Raw genomic sequence first — 19903 nt, forward strand, 5'->3', positions numbered from 1 at the left:
TCTTGTTGTGCCTCAACAAACTATAAACTCAGATAAAACTCCTTGGCACAGCTTCTGGCTTATAGCAATTACCCTCACTACATCATTCCAGCACCCAGGCACAGCTAGTGAAAAAAACAATTAGAAAGCCCCAGAATATGTTGAGTTTAAAAAAGAAAGAAAGAGAGAGAGAAAAAGAGAGAGAGAAAGACACAAGGCTTCAAAACTGGCATAGGAATATGATTCCTTTTGTGAAAAACATATTTTTATCTTCCATCTACATATTTGTCTGAATGTCATAGAAGTTTCTGCAGTATAATTTTTTTTTTTTTTTTTTTTTGCTTTTCTCTTACGTGGTTGAAAAAGAAATGTGTAATTTTTTTTTTTAGCAGAAGTTTTTTTTGTTTTGTTTTGTTTTTTGTTTTTTGTTTTTTTAAGAAAAGCCCTTTGGAATTTATGCCCTTTAACCCTGCTTGCTCCTTCTGGGGCACTGACCTGAGGAAATAATCCACATGAAGGAAGCAATGGCATCCATAAAAACACATGCTGCGGCACTATTCATCATGGGAAAAACTGAGTAGCCATGTAACTGACTTGCATTAGGGTAAATGATTATTAAACGATTCACTCACTGGAACTGTTCAACAATTAAGATGATGACCGCGGTGCCCAGTGGAGAACTGCTGGTGAAAAATGAGAAGGGAAAGGGGCACAGTACAAAATTAGACCCATGCCTGGATACTCAGCAAAAATATGCCTTACGCCGGCCAAGCACGGGAAGGAGACATGGGTAAATGAGAACAGTGCGAGCAATACTGTCTTTTTCAAATTTTCATTTACAGTTCTGCCCTGATGTTTCCATTGTGTTGCTTGTCTATAGTTGTTTAAAAGCTGGCTGGAGAGATGGCTCAGAGGTTTAGAGCACTGACTGCTCTTCCAAAGGTCCTGAGTTCAATTCCCAGCAACCACATGGTGGCTCACAACCATCTATAATGAGATCTGGTGTCTTCTTCTGTCATGCAGGTGTACATGCAGATAGAACATTGTATACATAATAAATAAAAATAAATCTTAAAAAAAAAAAAAGCTGGCTTTAAAGTTCCCCTCAGGGAAAAGAAGGTAAGAAAGAGAAAGAAAAAGATCTGAAGATCTGGGCGTCTTCTACCAGGTTCTAGGTAAGTAGCTATGTATGCATGTAGCAAAATATTTATATCATATGTAGCATATATGATACATATATTTATACACACACATTATATGTATGATATTTATGTATTATCTACTATAGTATATAATACGTATTACATACACATATATTATATGTAGTTGTATATTAGGATATATTATATGTATACATATTTATGTGTATATGGAATATAAATATTATATTATGTGTGCATAATGTTTATGAGGTACACTATAAACTCCGATAAAAGAAACCAGAAAGCTCAGTCAATAAGCTCTGATGCCCAGAGTTTAGGAAGATTCAATGTTATCACAGAGTCAGTTCTGTTTTAGTTTGGAGTTTTGGTCCCATATGGCCCAGGCTGTCCTCCAAAATGCTAGGTAGCTGAAGCTGACCTTGAACTCTTGAGGTCCCTGCCTTCATTTCCTTGGGTGATGGACACCTGCCAGGCTTCTTCCGTGCTGGGGATTGCACCAGCATGTGCTTGGCAAGCCTCTAATACCTTAGCTACATCCTCATCTTACCAAGAGAATCTCGACAGTGGGGAATCTCCTTTCTCTCAGTGCTGGATATGGGGCTCAGGCTGGGTGTGTGCTAGGCCAGCACTCGGCCAGTGAGCCGCATGACCACACACACACTCCTAGAAATGGTTAATCTTTGACTGCTGGGACTGCAGACCCTGACGGCTCAACCTCAATTTTGCTGAACTAGCTGAAAATATACTAGCTACACGGCAAATGTTAATCTCTTTCTGCTCATCTCCCATGCCTAGCTGCTCCTCTGCTCACCACGGGGCTCCCTTCTGAGAGCAGACTGCCACAATAGACTCTACCTGAAGAATGCAGGCCCCAGTGCCAGAGGGACACACAGACAGTGGTCACTGCTTACAGCTGGAGCTGGTGCATCTCAAGCCCCTTCTCTCAAGTCCTCTGCAAAAGCAACAACTGCTCTTAACGGATGAGCCATCGCTCCAGCCACCCTCCTTTTTAAAAATTGCATTCATTTCTTTAGGGTGTCTGCACACATCATGGCACTCTTGTGGAGGTCAGAGGACAACTTGCAAGGGGCAACTCTTTCGTGTATGTCCTGGGGATCAACCTAGGATCATCAGGCTTGATGGCAAGTGTCTTTACCCACTGAGCCATCTCAACAGCCCTATTTACACAGATTTATTCCATATTAGGTATTACAGGTAACCTAGAGATGATTTCAGTAAAGATGAGGCCAGGCCTGATGGGACACGCCTGTAAATCCTAGCACTTGGGAGGTGGAGGCTGCAGAACCGGGAGTTTAAGGTTACCTTTAGCTACACAGAACTCCAGGCCAGATTACGAGAGACTATCTAAAACCACAAAACAGTACTGAGAAGACAACAACCAAAGTCCCAAAGCGGAAGATGACCTGCTTGGTGGACAAGCCACGGAAGGACCCCCCTCCCACGAAGCCATGAGCCTCTAGTCCCCACCCCAGGATGGAAGGGGGGAGAAGACAGTGTGCAGGGCTTCCCAAGCTGGGCCTGGTTTGGGAGCCTTGAGGAAGCATTCCGTAGCTGGATTCCTGGGCCCTACATCCAGGAGGTTCTGATTCATCTGGAAAGGGTGGGACCAGGCTGAGTCACGGAAGGTGATTGGGGCCACCCTGATCTGGCCTTGGCTCCCATCCAGCCCCTACACGGGCTCCCTGAGGTGCCTCAGCAAGGAGGGCCCCGACAGCTCAGGTGCCACAAGCCCTGGCAGGTAGGAGAAACCCGAGTGGCCACGGTTTATCTGATGGAGCACCTCCTCCAGCCCTGTGCCAGCTCCTTGAATGTCAAGATCAGGGGAAGGCTGGGGCAGGGGTAACCTTTAACAGCACAGACCACCTCCCCCACCTGCTCCAAGCCTAGGGTCTCCTGGGTCTTAGGGATACAAGAATCGGGAAGAAAAATACATTTCCATGTTTTCTTTCTCTCAGCCCCTCAAAACCCAATGCCCTCCAGGCTCCCATACCTGTCCCTAATAGCTTGACCAACAACCCTGGGCTTTATCTCTCGGAGCATCTGTCAACATGGCAACAAACTCCCAAAGAGCACGAACAGGTCTTATTCCTCTGTTCGTGCCCAGTGCAATGCTTGGCACACCACTGGTGCTCGATGAACAGCTCATGAATAAAGTAACAGTTACCACCTTACCACAGGGTCAAAAAAGGACTGGCACTCACACCCACCAGCACATGGGAAAGACACGTGCTTAACCCTAAGAGGTGTGGGGGGACCCCATCTTTCATCATCCGCTAGAGACCAGCATGCTTCCATCTGCAGGGTTACTAAATTAGTTCTGGCACTGTGATACCCTTTGTCATGATAAGGAGTTAGTTAAGGAGCCTTAGGCCAAGGATGTAACTCAGTGACAGGATTGCTTAACATCCAGAGGTCCTGAGTCCCAGCCCTAGCACAGCGAAACAAACCACACACACACACACACACACACACACACACACACACACGCATGGCATACAATTTCCAAGTTATCAAAGAGTGAAGGGCTGGAAGTGGCTCAAGGAGGAACCTGTAGGTTTGTCTTTTTGGGTAAGAGATTTTGTTCAGGCCCCAAGCCATAGGCATATAGACAACACGACTGGGGTCTGAAGAGAATTCAAGCTCCCCGAGGCAGAGTGGAGGGTCCTTCCCTATAGGTCTCAGAAGAAAGGGAAGGTTTCATCTAACCAGGCTGTCTCTGACTCCCCTCCAGTCAGCAGGGGAGGAGAAGAAAGGTCTTATATTGTCAGGAAGAAGAAGCGGGGCACATCTATTTGAGACATACCCATTATGGCAGACCTCCCAGTCCAGGGAGTCTGACAATCTGAAGTCTGTGGGGTGGGAGGAGGCTGGCACAGGGCTAGGGGTCCACAGGCTTGTGACTCTTAGCATGAGGTTGCTGCAGTGGACATGGCCTAAGCCACAATCTAGTCTGGATTATGACACTGAGGATCAGCCCATTAAAAGGAGAGGAAAAAAAAAGAAAAGAAAAAAGGAAGGAAGGAAGGAAGGAAGGAAGGAAGAAGCTTGGGCTTAGTTTAGCAGATGAACAACTGTTTGGCTTGAGCAAGGCCATACATAGGTCTGACTCCTAGCATTGTAACAATAACAAAGAAAAGTTCTTTTTTTATGGCAGAAACGGCAATTAATGAATTTGGAAATAATAATAGAAATAAGACACCAATACTTCGCAATCTTCAATTTAAGAAATAATTTGGATGGGCTGGAGAGATGGTTTTGCAGTTTAGAGCACTAGCTGCTCTTCCAGAGGTCCTGAGTTCAATTCCCAGCAACCACATGATGACTCCCAGCTGCCTATTAATGGGATCTGATGCCCATTTCTGTCATGCAGGCACACATGCAAATAGAGTGTTCATATACATAAAATAATACATAAATGAAAAACAAGAAATTATTTGTTAAAGAATCACTAGTAAGTGCCAAAAAAAAAAAAAAATCACTGGTCAAATGGTTATCAGTATGGGACATCCACTCGGTGTCATGGCATCCACCATGCCACAGATGATGAGCTCCTTAATTCCAAAGAAGAGATGCAACTGTGTAATACTGAGCCTGAGGGGCTGGACAGATGGCTCAACAGTTATGAGCACTCGCTTGATCTGGCAGAGGACCCAGGTTCAATTCCCAGCACCCACACTGTGGCTTACAACCATCCATAACCCCAGTTCTGGGGGATCCAACAGGCACGAATGTGGTGGACATTCAAGCAGGCACAGGAAATACTATCCTTACATAGCAGGATAGATACAGCTAAATTTAAGAAAAAAAAGCTGAACCTGATAGGGTTGGAGACGTAGTTGGTAGTGTTGGCCTCAGAGCATGAAGTCCAGAACCACAGGAAGATGGGTGTGGTGGCGCATGCCTGTGATCTCGACCCTTGGGAGGTGAAGCAGGGGGATCAAAAGGGGGTCACCATTGTCTTCAGCTATGTGGTGAGTTTGCAGTCTGGGGTACGAAGGACACAGTCTCAAAAACATTTTGTTTAATTATAAACAAGAGCTGGAGAGATGGCTCAGCAGCTGAGAGGGCTTCCTGCTCTTCTAGAGGACCAGAGTTTGGTGTCCAGGGAAGGTGGCTGTAACTCCAGCTCCAGAGGATGCAACACTCTCTTCTGACCTCCATGGGAGCATGTACACACACACACACACACACACACACACACACACACACACACACTTTTTAAAAAAGTTAAAGGTAGGCAATGTTTGCACACCTTTAATCCAAGCACTGGGAAGGCAAAGGCAGGTGGATTTCTGTGATCCAAGCCTGGTCTACAGAGCAAGTTTCAGGGCAGCCACTGCTATGTAGAGAAACTCTGTCTTGAAACAAATAAATAATAAAAATTAAAATATTTTTTAAAAAGTTGAACCTGAATTCAACATTCAAGAAACAGTGAGGCATACCCAGAGCACAGGATATATTTCTGCCCAACAAAATGGCCTTGACTAAAAATCTCAAATATGTTTTTTTTTTTAAAAGATTAATTTATTTTCGTTTTATACATAAGAATGTTTTGCCTGCAGGACTATCCATGTATCCACATATGTGCCTGGTACCTCCTGAGGTCATTAGAAGGTGCCAGATCTCCTGGATAGGAGTTACAGATGGTTGTGAGCTGCCATGTGGCTGCTAGGAATTGAACCCTGCTCCTCTGGATGGGATGAGAAAACAGTGCTCTTACCACTGAGCCATCTCTCCAGCCCCTCAAATGGCTTCGTAAAAATCTCACCCCTCTATTCCTCATTTAAGGTATCTGGAGGGGATTTAGTTCTACTGAATCAGACAAGCTAACTCAGGGCTTCACTCTAGAATAAGGGAGGCTTCCCTGAGGGATATGATTCCCTGTAGAAAGATTTCCCAATATCGCTTGTTAGTTGGTGTCCAAAAAGAGAGAACAAAAGCCAGTGTGTGATGAGGACGCCCTTGTCAGGAACACGTGCTGATCTGTGACTCCTGGGATGCTACGTGGGATGCCGGTCCCTGGACCAAAGACCTCCTTCCACCTAGTCCACCACAGCCATTCCCATGGGGAGGCCAGAGCCAAGCAATAACAGCTCAGAGCAGAGATGGCAGAGCGGCACCTGCAGACCAGGGAGAGATGCCCACCATGCTGCCCTGGCCCTCCAGGTCCAACTGGTGTTGCCCTACGATACGGGAACGTCTGGTCATCCTCCTGACACGGGTGAGGGGGTCATGTGCCGCCAGGCTTCTTGGAGTTGAGGCAGGAGGATCAATAACAGTGAGTCCAGCACAGCCAGACCTTCCCAGGAACACCGGAGGCCCCTGGAAAACCGAGAGGCCTGGATGTAACTCTTGCTTTACCATTTTAAGGCCCGTTCCAACCCATGCACCCCTGGGGCCCCTTGGACCCTTCTCTACTGGTCTGTCTTCTTTCTGCTACTTTGAAGAGGCATGCCCGTGCCCTCCCATGCCCTCCCATGCCCATATCTGTAGTCAGGGTTCCCAGGGATCCCTAAGCCCCCTCTGTACAATACTCCCAACACACCTGTGGTCCAGCAGCAACAGACCCCGTGCTAGCAGCTCCTTCACCTCCTTGCTTGTTCCAAACACGCCCCACAGGGTCAGCTGGGGCTCGAACTGCTGCCAGTGCTGGAAACCAGAAGGGTCAGGCAATGAGCCAGCGGAGGGCCTTGTGGCTGGACACAGAAAACGGTCAGGGAGAGCCTAGCACGGTGTCTCAGCAATAATGCTCATGAACACCAGGACTGTCAATGGGCCGGAGGGAACATGTGTACCTTCATTCTCCTTGCCTGTGGAGGCCCACACCCAGCCTCTAGTGAGGACAAGTCTCTTCGTCTCCTACTCTCTCCTGTTGTCCCCTCAAATGGGCAGTGCTAGCATCATCCACACTAACTGGGAATCTGATCAGTCACCATCTATGATTCTTCCCACCTGAAGTTTCAGTGCACTTAGGAGTATTTGGGTGACACTGTATAGATGCCGCGTGTGGTGGCACAGGCTTTTAATCCTACCACTCAGGAGGCAGAGGCAGACAGAGCTCCATGAGTTTGAGGCCATCTTGGTCACGAGAGGGGCAGAGGGCAAATGTGAATATATATATATGGGAGCTGGAGAGACAGCTTGGCATAAGGGTTTCTGTTGTCAAAGTATGAAGAGACCTGAGTTCAAATCTCCAAAACTCATGTAAAAAGCTAGGGATGGTGGAGTGTGCCTGTAACCCCAGCATTAGCGGGTGGAGACAGTGGGACGACAGGAGCATTCTGGCTGCCAGCTGGGCTGCAGGTTCAGAGACCTTGTCTCAAGAGAATTAGGCAAAGAGCCATAGGGCAGGATACCTGACAACCTTCTCTGGCCTCTGCATACACGCAAATGAATGTACCTCCACACACACATGTATGTGCGTATGTGTGTGTGTGTGTGTGTGCACATAATATTTGGATTTCATGGTGAATAGCTCAGTGGTAGATCACCTGCCCAGCACAGAGCATCACGGTGCTCTAGGTGAAATCTTTAGCATTATTTAAAAAGAAAAGAAAAGAAAACCCTTTACCTAGTTGAGTCTTTCACATAGCTGAGAGAGTCAAAGTTCACAGGGGTGAAAAAATTTGCACTCGGTTGCAACAGAATAAGGTCTGGAACCAGGACGCTGCAGCCCTAGTCTATGGGTCTAACCCTCACACAGCACTGCCTACTGCTTCTGTCCTTAGGCTTCAGCTGACCGGGTCCAACCCAGAGGATGGAGGGAGGAGGGTCCGGGAAGTGACTGATGACCTAACTCTTGGGAGGGGCTGATGGTCTGTGAGAACCCCGAATCCCTCACCTGGTGCGTGACCCCCACGTCAGTGCGCAGCCCCATGGCCAAAACCTCCTCCAGCCTGAAAGAAAATCACCACGGGAACTTAAAGAGACGAGAACTCACAATGTTTACACCCAATGCCCGGATGTGCTGGCGTGGGTATGGGGCACGGTGGCAGAGGCAAAGCAGGCAGTAGTGCTGGAAAAACATGCAGGGGCTTCTGGGGCGCTGGGGAGCTGGGGGCAGAGCCCGGTGTACCGAGGTACTCACAGCTCCAGCTTGCCCAAGGGGACGCACTTCCGCGTGCCGTGGCCAAACAGCATCACCTCTTTCATCCAGTTGTCGGGCTCCAGCGTCTGGATCCGTGCTTCCCGGGTGTGGCTTCCGGATCCCCGGGGCACAAACTGTCCATGGGCTCCTGACGGTATCAATAAACAACCACCACATACACATGAATAGAAGCCAGCATGGTGAATTATCAGATTTAAGTCGGGGAGTCTTCCAAGCGTGGTTTCTGAAGCAGCCACTGTAAGCGTAAGCAGCCCTGCCCATGAGAAGTCCTGGAGGGTAGGGCCCAGCATTCTGGGTTGCAACACGCTCCCAGGGGCTTTGGTATCTGTGCCAGACTCAAAACCACGGCACCAACCAGGCTGCAAAAGCCTGAAGATTGGCATTCCACGGTTCGACCGAGAGGTTTTGCGTACTCTGTGTGAGGAAATGCAGGCTCTGGGTGGTTAAATGAGCAGTCCTAGTTCACACAACCAGAATGTTCCTCTCCTGAATCATGCTTTCGGTTGTTCACGATCGACTCACCAGGCCCAATGCCAAGGTACTGACCGCACTGCCAGTAAGTCCAGTTGTGAGTGCTGAGCGCCCCCTGTGGTGAAGGAGGGAACCGTCAGCCCTGAAGCAGGCGAAGCTGGCTTCGGCTTACATCCGGGGGCTTCTGACCAGAATTTCCCACCATCTCAGGTTCTGAGAGCAACCCTCCTCATCAGAAGGCCCCGATGCCTTGATTATATCTCAGCTCTCTAGTTCCGCACCCCCAGTCATCAGCCCAGCACTCACGTTCCGTGCAAAGTTGGAGACCTCATACTGGCGAAAGCCAGCGTCTCGGAGGACCGTCCTGCCCTCCTGGTACATCTCAGCGGCGAGGTCTGGGTCGGGGGCTGGGAGGGTGCCCTGCTGCACCTGAGCAAAGAGCGCGGTGCCCCGTTCCAAGGTCAGCTGGTAGAGGGAGAGGTGGTCGTCACAGTGGCACAGCAGCTTCCGAAGCTGTTGAAGCCACGGCTCCACCTTCTGTGCCGGCAGGCCCAGCATCAGATCCACGGACACTCTGCCGGGGAAGAGGCGCCTGGCCTCCGCCAGGGTCTGCAAAGCGTCTCTGGCTGAGTGAGTCCGACCCAGCAGCTGCAGCTCCGTGTCATCCAGGGACTGAGGAGAGAGAGTCCGGTGAAAATGCCGTCCCAGGGGGAGGCAGCACTCAGCCTTATTTGGGGCATAGATGTGAGGGACACACAACAGACCGAAGGGACAGGGTCTCGCTATAACGCTGGCTTGGAACTCACTAAGTAGCCCAGGCTGGCCTCAAACTTGGGGGGTATCCTGCCTCTGCCTGCTGAGTGCTGGGAGGAGAGACACGTGCCACAGTGCTCAGCTATGAGCTCTATTTGACAGGTGACGAAGCTAAGGTTCAGAGGTGGTTAGGGAACTGTCTTGGGGCTGGATGACTAAAACATCAGACCAGGGATTTAGGAGTGGGTACTTCTCCACCCAACAGGCTTTCGCCCCTAATATATTTATTACAAAATATTATTAATATTTTATAGTACTTATTCTCAAGACAAATGTATTTACTATTTATTATAAAAGCAAATATATTTAATATTATGTTTATAATCTGTTTATATTAATATTGGGGATGCATAACAGCGATCATATAGAGGTCAAAGGTTAAGTTGAGGAGTTGGTTCTTTCCTGCCATCGTGTAAGTTCTGATGGGAAATAGAACTCAGGTGATCAGGCTTGGCTGCAAGTCCCTTTATCCGCTGAGCCATCTTGCTGGCCCTTTTTAAATTTTGAATTAACTCAAGCCTAAAAGCTCAATAAGGGCCCCTAGCTATATGTAACAAAGCATAACTACCAAGTTTCCAAAAGGGCTGGCTGGCTTGCTTCTTTTTGAGACAGGGTCTCACTAAAGAGCTCAGGCTGGTTTTGAACTCATGGCAACCCTCCTGCCTCAGCCTCCTGAGTAATGAGATGTCAACTGTGTGTCACTACACCCAGACCCAAAGGCTCTCTCTGTCTTTTTTTTTTTTTTTAAGATTTATTATGTATACAATGTTCTGCCTGCATGTACACCTACACGCCAGGGCACCAGATTTCATATAGATGGTTGGGAGTCACCACGTGGATGCTGGGAATTGAACTCAGGACCTCTGGAAGAGCAGACAGTGCTCCTCATAACTAGGAGTCAGTTGTGGTGGTACACATCTGTAATCCCAATACTTGGGGAGGTGTAGGCGGAGGATCAAGAGCTCAAAGTTGGCCTCAGCTACATAACAAATTTAAGGCCAGAGTGGGCTGTAAGACCTGGTCTTAAAAAAGAGAGAGAGAGAGAGAGAGAGAGAGAGAGAGAGAGAGAGAAAGAAAAATAAAAATAAAAAAGGAAGCACTGATCTGGGCCTGGTGGTACATGCCTTTAATCCCAGTACTAGGAAGGTGGAGGCAGGTGTATTTCTGTGAGTTTGAGGCCAGTCTGATCTACCAATCTGGTCCTGGACAGCCAAGTCTACACAGAGAAATCCTCTGGTTTCTACACAGAGAAAACATCCAGACATGGTGCATCCCCTTTCAGACTATCCAAAGGCCCTATACACTAAGGCCCCTCGAAGCACACCTCGGCAAAGGGGTGCAGCAGGGACTGCAATCGGAACCCTGAGAGGTCAACCTAGGAGAGATTTCTCCTGACTCATAAACACACCTCCAGAAGCTCCCCCAACGGGAGAAACCCCAAACTCCCACAGGAGCTGAAGGCTTTCCGGCCTGTTTGGCAGCCTTGTCTCCTGTCTCTCCCGTCACAGGGAATGACACAGCACCCCCACACACACAGCATGAAAAGTCCTTCCACATCCTGCGCTCTGTCCTCCCACACCCCCTTACCTGGTAAACACCTGCTCTGTCTCACTCACATGTCATTTCCTCCAGGAAGGCTTCCACGATTTCATCAGGCTGGGCGGTCCCTCAGGCTGTACTCAGATTCCCTCTAGAGGGAGTATTTACCTGGCCGCGATCTGGCTGCCCGCCTGCCTCCATGTCTCTAATCGTTGAACAAGCCCCACCCAGTTTTTTTTTTTTTCTTCCTTTCTTTGATGCCTGCCTGTGTGAAGTGTGACTGTGTGTTTGTGTTCACACGTGTGTGAGGGTGGGGGCGAGTGCATGTGTGGTATGAGTGTGCATTTGTGAAAGCCTAATGTTCATAGTGGGGGGAGGGGTTGTCTTTCTTATTTTTGCTACTTTATTCACCGAGTTAAAACCGCAGTCGGCTGCTACGGTTAAGCCTGGCTAGCCAGCACTAAGTGAGGGAGGGGAAGGGAGGATTCCTTTATCTGTGCCTCCAAGTGGTGGGAATGCAGGCAGGCCGCCATACCCACCCAGCCAGCGTTTGTGTGGGTGTCGGGCTTTAACCACTGAGCCATCTCATCGCCCACACCTGCGCAGCGCCTACCACAGGGCGGGTAGTGTGTTAAATGACCGGAATATAAAAGGTTAGGCTAGCTGGACCCCGTGCCTGTAATGCCAGGAGTTGAAAGGCTGAGGCAGGGAGATCAGAGAGATTGCAGGGAGTGGGAGGCCAGCCTGAGCTACAGTGTGAGTTCCAGTCTCAGAGTAAAATAATAATAATAATAATAATAATAATAATAATAATAATAATAATAATGATAATGATAATAATACTGGCTGGTAATATAGCCGTTAGTAGAATGCTTGCCTAGCATGCCCTGGGTTTGACCTCCATCACCACACAAACTGGGCATGGTGGTACATGCTTATAATCCCAATCCAACAGGCAGAAGAATCAGGAGCTCGGGGTCATCCTTGGCTATACACCAAATTTGAGGCCAGCCTGGGCTACCGGGTACCCCGTCTCAAAACAACAACAACAACAATAATAATAACGCCAAGGCCTGCCTCAGGATGTGTATGAGCCAGCCTAACAGCAGAGAAGACAGTAAGGAAAGCATTGCTACTCAGTCTACTGTGCGCCAGGCCCTGGTACCCAGGAATGTTTTCCCAGGGCACTGGGATGGGGCCGGGGAGATGGGTCACCTGTAAACCGACGGACAACCTGTTGACTCCCGCTGCTCCAAACCCTGCCAGCCTGGGCCCGGGGGCCGAAGCTGGGTTAGCCTCCAGGGTGACTTCCGCATCTGCAGGCAGGTGGACCTCCTGTGCCACGGCCTCCAGGACGGCAGCCACGGTGTGCGGACTGGCCAGACTCGGGGTTCCGCCCCCGAAGAACACAGACTCCACCCTGGAGGAAGAGAACTGAGACGCGCGTGGGGAAAGCCTCTGGGGACGCCCGCCCGCCTGTCTTGTCCACTCCCACCCCGGGACCTCGCCTACCGTCCCGGGTACCGACCTTTGCACCCCGCTGAGCCGCAGCAGCGTCCGCGCCTCGGTCACCAGGCAGTTCCGCACGGCCCCCTCCTCCACGCCGCGGGGGATGTACTTGTTGAAGTTGCAGTAGCTGCAGCGCTTCTCGCAATAGGGCCACTGGGGCCGGGGGGGGGGGGGGGGGGGGGGGGGGGGGGGCGACAGGGGGGGGGGGGGGGGCGGGGGGGGGGGGGGGTAAGAGGGTGCGTGTAGCAACTGAGGCCGGGCTCTGGGATGCCCAGGACCCTTCCAAGGTTTATCTCACACATCCCCACTCCCTTTCTGAGGTTGGTCAGCGGTGGCCACGACAACTAAAGCCACTTCTGCGCCCCTAGGCAGGTGGCGATGAGATCACTCGGCCCGTTTCAGTATGACAAAACAGGCTCCAAAGGGGTCACCCGGCAGACAAGCACCAGACTTGGGTGAGATCTTTGGCCCAAGACTTTTCCTGGTGGGGTAGCACGCGGGGGACAGATGCTATGCCAGCTGTGATGTTGGGGAACAGAGGGACAAGCGCCTGGCGCGGCCACCACGTCCTTCTGCCCTCCCCCGCCCACTCACGTGCACATAAAGCGCCGCGCGCGTGCTCGCCGGCTCAGGACTCCGAGGCTCAGCCAGGCTGTCCACACGGGGGCGCCTCTGGGCCGCCCTGGCCGCTGCCACCCATCTACGGGTCGGGACCCGGGAGGCAACCATGGAGCGCAAGGCGGCGGAAAGCAAGGATCCGAGCCCCGGGCAGCACGTCCGGGAAAGGTGTGCCCTGGGCTGGCCGCGTGGGTCGCCCCGGCGGAAGTCAGCAGAGGACCTACGTGACCTCACTTAGCCTTCTCCAGGCGCAGCTAGAGAGCCCTGGGCCTCGGGTCTGCGGCGCCACCTGCCGGGCACTGGCGTACTCACAGCCTATTCTTTCCCCGCCTGCCCTCTGCCAAGGACGTGGGCCGCTGGCCTCTCAGCAACTGTGCCAGAGTGACTCTCTCGACCCACTGCAAGAACTCGTAGTTCGGTCAGTCCGTTGATTAGAACGTTGTGTGCCTGGTTCAGGTCTGAGCGCCCGGCAGACAGGTACCAGAAATCAGGTCCCAGTCTAAGGAGCGCGGGGAGTCCACGGGAAGGAAGCTCGTGGGCTGGACAACAGAGGAGCAGAAAATCGTTGGAAGCCAGGGGCGGTGGTTCACACAGCTGTAACACTAGAACTTCAGAGGCTATGACAGGAGGATTGCGGGAATTGCAAGCCAGCCTGGGCTACGATGGGAGAGTCTGTGTCTCAAAGAAACAAAACGGGGTATGTGGGGGGAGAGGGGTGGCAGACATCATGGCTCAGCAAGGAACAGTTGCCCTGCAAACCAGAATGATCCCTGAGATGCACAAATACGTGCCAGGAGAGAGCCTTGCTCCACAGAGTGGTCCTTTGGCCTCCACAGGTGCCTCACGTGTGCACACGATACGCACAGACACACACACAGAAAGCAAACTCACAGTTATGGCATGCGTGCGGCACACAGACATACACGCAGGCAAAATCCCCAATCACATTTTAAAAAATAAAAATAGTAAAAACCGGGGCTGGAGAGACAGCTCGGCGGTTAAGAGCACTCACTGGCTGCTCTTCCAGAGGACCCAGCACCCACACTGTGGCTCACAACCATCTGTAACTCCAGTTCCAGACTTCCCCCAGCACCGCATGCCTGTGGTGCACAGACATATGCAGGCAAAATACCCATACACATGAAATAAAAATAATATATACATATATATGTATATATATATATATATATATATATTTTTTTTTTTTTTAAAGAAAGGAAGGGAGGGAGGGAAACTGGAAAAGAGAAAAAGAGAAGAAAATCCCACGGAGAATTGGCTTGGCAGGGAGATTGGGCTGTGATCTCTGAGTCAGGCCAGTCCCCGGCATCCGATGGAAGAGGGGGCAGAGATGGCCTGTGACGGGGGGAGGGGGAGGCAGGATATATGTGAGAGGCTTGGATGGACTGTCCCCCAGGGAAAGATCATGGGTTTTAGACTCACTTCGTGGCAAAGCAGTTCTTGCCCCCTCCTCCTCAAGAACGTAAGGTCACGGGGAGTTAGAGCAGCCAGGAGGAACGGGACAGGACAGCCCAGGCTGTTCTAGTCCCCTCTAGAGATGGGATTGTCTTTCAGTGCTTTAGCCCAGCAGTATATATGGCCCTAGAGCATTCAACTCAGGGAGGGCTGTGCTGCAGCAGGGGTGGGGCATGGGCAGATGAGACTCCATCCACACCAGGCTGCTCTCCCGAGCCTGGGGCACCGGCTTCGGTGAGTCCCAGCCTCCTCTTCTCCAGTGTTGTCTCTGTGTAAGCAGAAAATCATCCTTCCTGTAACATGGCTGAATGTTCTGTCTGTGCGGCCCAGGCAAGTTGATGGCTGGTGCAAAATAAACCCGCTTCAGACAGCTGGGACTAAAAGGTTCACCTCTCCTGTCAATGAAACTAACGGCTCCGGAGATGGTGTTGGGAGAAGAAAGCTTGGCTTGAGAAATGGCGGGTCCGAATCCCTTAGCTACCCATCTTGCTATTAACCCTAGTTGGGAGCCTCTTCCGCATTTTTTCACTTATTTATCTGTGTGTGCACGTGTGTGTGTGGGGGGGGGTATGGGCACCCATATCACACCACTTATGTGAAGATCAGTCAGCTCCCTGCCTCCGCTCTGTGGGTCCCAGAGATCAAACTCGGTGCATGAAGCTTGGTGACAAGTGTCTTTTACCCACTGGTCCCTCTCACAGGTCCCCTTTCATGCATCTTTTAAAGCAGAGAGGGATGCAAATCACAGATGGGTAGACACCGAGACTAGAGACTATTAATCTCGCTTTAGCAACTATGTGAGCCTAAAACATACATGATCACAAATTCTGCTTATCTATGTCCAGGTTTGATTTGTGGTTGTTGTTTTGAGGTTTTTGTTGCTATTTTTCTAAGACAGGTCTTACGATATAGCCCTGGCTGGTCCGGAACTCACTGTGTAGGCCAGGCTAGCCTCAAACTCAATAGAGATCTCTAGATAACCTTGGTGTTGGCTCAAGAAGAAGAAAGAACACAAAATTTGCCAGGAGTAGGGACACACAACTGTAATCCCAGCATCCGGGAGGTTGAGACAGAAGGATTATCAGGAATTAGAGGTCATTCTGGGGTTTCTGTCTCACAAAAAGGGTGGGAGTTGGGGAAGGAATGGAAAGGAATAAAATACAAGCAGGGAGAGTTGAAGTTGCGCTGGGGAGATTTTTCTTTAACCCAAGTGGCTTCACCTCCTTGGGCTAGAAAGCAGATCTCCCGTGTTTCAGGGTCACCTCTGTGAAGTGGATCGACGCTTACTTAATGGGACTGCTGGGAAACTCTCAAGAGAAGATGCATGTGAAAGGCATCTGGACCAGTGCCTGGTCCTTAAGAGGAACTTAAACATAAACACTCATCTTTTCACCGGGAAGGAGGACGTGCTGGTGCTGAGGCAGCTCAGGGCTTCAGAGCTCAGAGAATCCGCTGAGGCTGCAGATAGGGACAACACTTCCAAGTGGGGACTGAAGTTGAGGGGAACCCTCAAATCCCAATGCAGGCAATGAAAATCCCTTGATTTTCATTGCCTGCATTTACTCCACTTTTTTATTATTTATTTATTCATTGATTCACTTATTCATTTGGTTTTCTGAGACAGGGCTTCTCTGTGTAGCCTTGGCTGTCCTGGACTCACTCTGTAGACCGTGCTGGTCTCGAACTCATAGCGATCTGCCTGCCTCAGCCTCCCTGAGTGCTGGGATTACAGGTGTGTGCCACACCACCAACCATCTACTCAGCTTTAAAACCAATAACCGTGGGCCAGCAAGACGGCTCAGAGGGTAAAAATGCCTGCCACCCAATGTCGCAAGCCTCACTCCCAGAGCTTGACTCCCCAAGCTCACACACAGGCGGAGAGAACGGTTAACGGTCCCACACGGTCGTCCTGACTTCCACGTGTGTGCTGGGCCCTCTTCACCTACATCCCCACACCCACTAAAGAGCTATCTAAAAATCAGTAAAAACAATAAGTAAATAATTGGGAGCCACGTAACAGTGGCTCACACTGGTCACTGTAGCCCTTGGGAAGTGGAGGCAGGAGGTTGCAGAGTTTACGCAGCCATCCTCAGCGCCACGAAGAGTTTGAGATTAAGCTTGCTACATGAGACACGGGCTCAAACAAAACGCCAGTCAGACTGAAGACATGGCTAAGTGATTGAACGCCTGCCCAAGCATGCTGGAGGACCTGGGTCCCATCCTGAAGAAAACAGAAGAAAATCCCACTAACCCTTGGGGTCACGCCTGAGTAATAGCAGTCGTTTCCTTCCCGGTAACAAACTGTAGGCGGCGCTCTGAATCGCGGTCCCTGTTGTTCTGTGTTGCTTTCCTGGGTCCTGAAGCTTGCCTTCACCCAAATCCTTGACTCTTTGTTTTGGCCTAGTCAAGTATCCAGTGGCTGATCTTTGAGTAGCTGAGGGTAGAACCCTACCCTTAGATAGATCTCTACCCTGAGATCATGCTAATGGCACTTTTTTTTTTTTAAACAAATGACCCCTCCAAGAGCCATGAAGATTAGCTATTCACTCACAGGCTACCGACCTTCACCCAGTCTTGTTCCCCATCTTAAACCATTCTGCTTTTTTATTGCTATTGTCTTGCTGTTGTTGTTTGTTGTTGTTGCTGAGGCAGAATATATTCATTAGAGAAATCCCAGGCTCATTAATCAAAAATCATAGAATAAAATAAAAGTGGGTTGATTGAAAAAAAAAAATGGAGAAGCTGGGCAGTGGTGGTATATGCCTTTCATCCCAGCACTTGGGAGTCAGGGGTCAGGGGCAGACAGATCTCCAGGAGTTCAAGGCCAACCTGGCCTATAGAGCAAGTTCCCAGGACAGCCAATGGCTAAACAGAGAAACCCTGTCTCAAAAAAAACAACAAAAAAAGAGAGAAAATGATAAATATAAGGTTTTCCTTTTTTTTTTTTTTTCACGTTTTTTTAACTTGTTTTTTGAGACAAGGTCATTATGTAGCCTAGACTAGGCTTGAACTTGCAGCAATCACCTTGGTTCTGCCTTCAAAGTTGTGAAACTGCAAGCTTTATATCACCATACCCAGGAAGACCACAGAGTCGATTTTCGTTGTTTTGGTTTTGGTTTTCTGAGACAGGGTTTCTCTGTGTAGCCCTGGCTGTCCTGGAACTTGCTCTGTAGAGTGGTGCAGTTGCCTTTTACTGCTTTGTAGGTTCTTCTCTTTCCCACCCTCTATCCCTCTCGTTTTACCCCGTATCACTAAATAGGAGAGAAAGAAAGAGGGGAGAAAGATCCTTGGATCTAATATATTTCTTCTTGGAGCACGACTACTAGCAAACCACAACCTCCCCCATGAAGGACCACCAACCACCAGCCCCCCCCAAAAGGACCACCAGACACCAACCCCTGCCTCTCGGGGCCCTCACACTTATATACCCTCTGAAAAGTTCCCAGAATTCTGAATGTCACACAATCGTAGAAACTAGCTGCAGCTGGCAAAACGAGGCCTCTGCTAGAGCACGAGGCAAATCATAAGTCAGTTGCTCTGAGGCAGCTCCCATATCCCCACATCTGAGACTAAAACAAAAACATATTCTTAAAATATTTCTGTGTTCTTTAAAGAAAGCAAAATTTCAGAATTCTCACTACAGACTAGGCTGGCCTGGAACTCAGAGATCTGCCTGCATCTTTCTCCCGAGCGATGGGATCAAAGGTGTCCGGCACCACCCAGCTGTGATGGCAATGTTTAAAGTTGGCTTTGATGCTGGTTATACATACATTCAAATCCAAAAATGTTGGAAATATGTGTTTTAAAATGGGTAAGCTGGGACTGAAGAGATGGCTCAGTGGTTAAGAGCAGTGTTTGTTCTTCCTAAAGGACCCGGATTCAATTTCCAGCACCCACATGGCAGCTCGCAACTGTCTTATAACTCCAGTTCCAGGGGATCTGACACCTTCACACTGATGCAATAAAATAAAATTAATAAATTATTTTTAAAAAGTGGGTGAACTGGATAGGATGTGAGTTACAGCTCAATAAACGTGTTATTTTACAGATTCATTTTTATTTATTTGCATGTGTCTATGTAAGCATGTATCACGTGTTGGGGGGAGGGAGCTCGGTACCCTCAGAGGCCAGAAGAGAGCATCAGTCCTCTGGAGCTGGAGTTAAAGATAGTTGTGAGCTGCCAGTGTCAGTGCTGAGAATCAAATTCGAATCTTCTGCAACAGCGGCCAGTCCTCTTAGCCACTGAGCCCTCTCTCTAGCGCTCAAAGCTGTTAATTCAAACAAGATGAAGAATTATTGCTCTGGGAGTGGAGGCCAGTGTTTCGAAAAGTCCTTATCCAGCATGTGGGGGGCTTTAAGAGTCCCAGAACTGGAAAACAAGCAAACAAAACTTTGAAAAACGATTAAATGACTAAAGCTTACAAAAAAAAAAAAAAAAAAAAAAAAAAAAAAAGAGGAGCCAGGCATGGGAGCACAAAAGACTTTGATGCCAGCGCTCCAGAGGCAGAGGCAATGAGATCTCTGTTGAGTTCAAAACCAGCCTGATGTACAGCACAGCTAGGGGAACACAGTGAGATCCTGTCTCAAAGGGAAAAAAATAGGGGGCGGGGTGCTTGGAATTTCAAGGGGACAGGGGGAGGCTGAGATTAGATAATTCACAGCAAAGTGCCTGGAGGCTTAGGTCTGAAGGAGCTGGCTCCCCTCTTCCTTTCTCCATCCCACAGGAGCCACACCAGCCAGACACTGGCCAACCATCGAAAGTCTTTATGCCAAGTCATAAAGGTGACAAGGGGCAAGAGGAGGGCTCAGGAAAGCCTGAGAGGGCTAGTAGGACCCTCCTTTACGTGGGAGGACTGAAGAGGGGCCTGGCAGGCTGAGAAGGGCGGGGAGGGCTCTCCTTTGTGTGAGGGGGCTAAGGGGCTCCGAGAGGGCTGGAAGGGGCTGGGAGAACCCTCCTTTGCTTCACAGTTTTAGGTGTTGCTCCATCTGCTCCCGGAGTTTGAATTTCTGGATCTAGAAGAGAGACAAGAGTGAGACTCTACGCTGTGCTCTGGTGCTATGGTAACCGACCATCTATGGTTTGCCTGGGAATGCCAGTGGAGGAGGGGAACAAGGACCAAAACCCAAGAAAGCCCGGGGCAAATCAGGATGAAGTGACTTCTCGGTCCTCCTGCTGCCAAGCTCACTGGCTCGTTGTTGAGGGAGGTAC

At 49.7% G+C, this 19903-nt stretch overlaps 2 protein-coding genes across 2 annotated transcripts in view; both read right to left on the reverse strand.

The window, feature by feature from the left end:
- Nucleotides 1-5661: 5661 nt before the first annotated feature.
- Rsad1 (radical S-adenosyl methionine domain containing 1) lies at nt 5662-13431 on the reverse strand. Its single transcript, XM_055620185.1, has 9 exons — nt 13198-13431; nt 12623-12756; nt 12310-12514; nt 9049-9414; nt 8794-8857; nt 8251-8398; nt 8005-8059; nt 6709-6812; nt 5662-6485 (listed from the first exon to the last, which is right to left on the reverse strand). Exons 1-9 carry the CDS (start codon nt 13330-13332, stop codon nt 6368-6370), a joined length of 1329 nt encoding a protein of 442 aa, XP_055476160.1. The 5' UTR covers nt 13333-13431; the 3' UTR covers nt 5662-6367.
- Nucleotides 13432-18731: 5300 nt separating this feature from the next.
- Nucleotides 18732-19903, reverse strand: part of Acsf2 (acyl-CoA synthetase family member 2) — a 41586-nt gene continuing 40414 nt past the window's right edge. Inside the window, exon 16 of the mRNA XM_055619958.1 lies at nt 18732-19707. Within this exon, the coding sequence (XP_055475933.1) occupies nt 19657-19707 (51 nt within the window). The 3' untranslated portion in view covers nt 18732-19656. The remainder of the gene's footprint in view (nt 19708-19903) is intronic.

Source organism: Psammomys obesus, unplaced genomic scaffold, assembly GCF_907164565.1.
Source record: "Psammomys obesus unplaced genomic scaffold, mPsaObe1.curated_primary_1811, whole genome shotgun sequence".
Lineage (NCBI taxonomy): Eukaryota > Metazoa > Chordata > Mammalia > Rodentia > Muridae > Psammomys > Psammomys obesus.

What these genes read in the sequence shown, in the direction of transcription:
- Rsad1 (XM_055620185.1), bottom strand. Translation starts at nt 13,332, where the DNA reads ATGGTTGCCTCCCGGGTCCCGACCCGTAGATGGGTGGCAGCGGCCAGG. An exon ending in CGGCTCAGCGGGGTGCAAAG is followed by an intron (nt 12,515 to 12,622) that starts GTCGGTACCCGG and finishes CTCTTCCTCCAG; the next exon opens with GGTGGAGTCTGTGTTCTTCG. An exon ending in GGTTGTCCGTCGGTTTACAG is followed by an intron (nt 9,415 to 12,309) that starts GTGACCCATCTC and finishes CTCTCTCCTCAG; the next exon opens with TCCCTGGATGACACGGAGCT.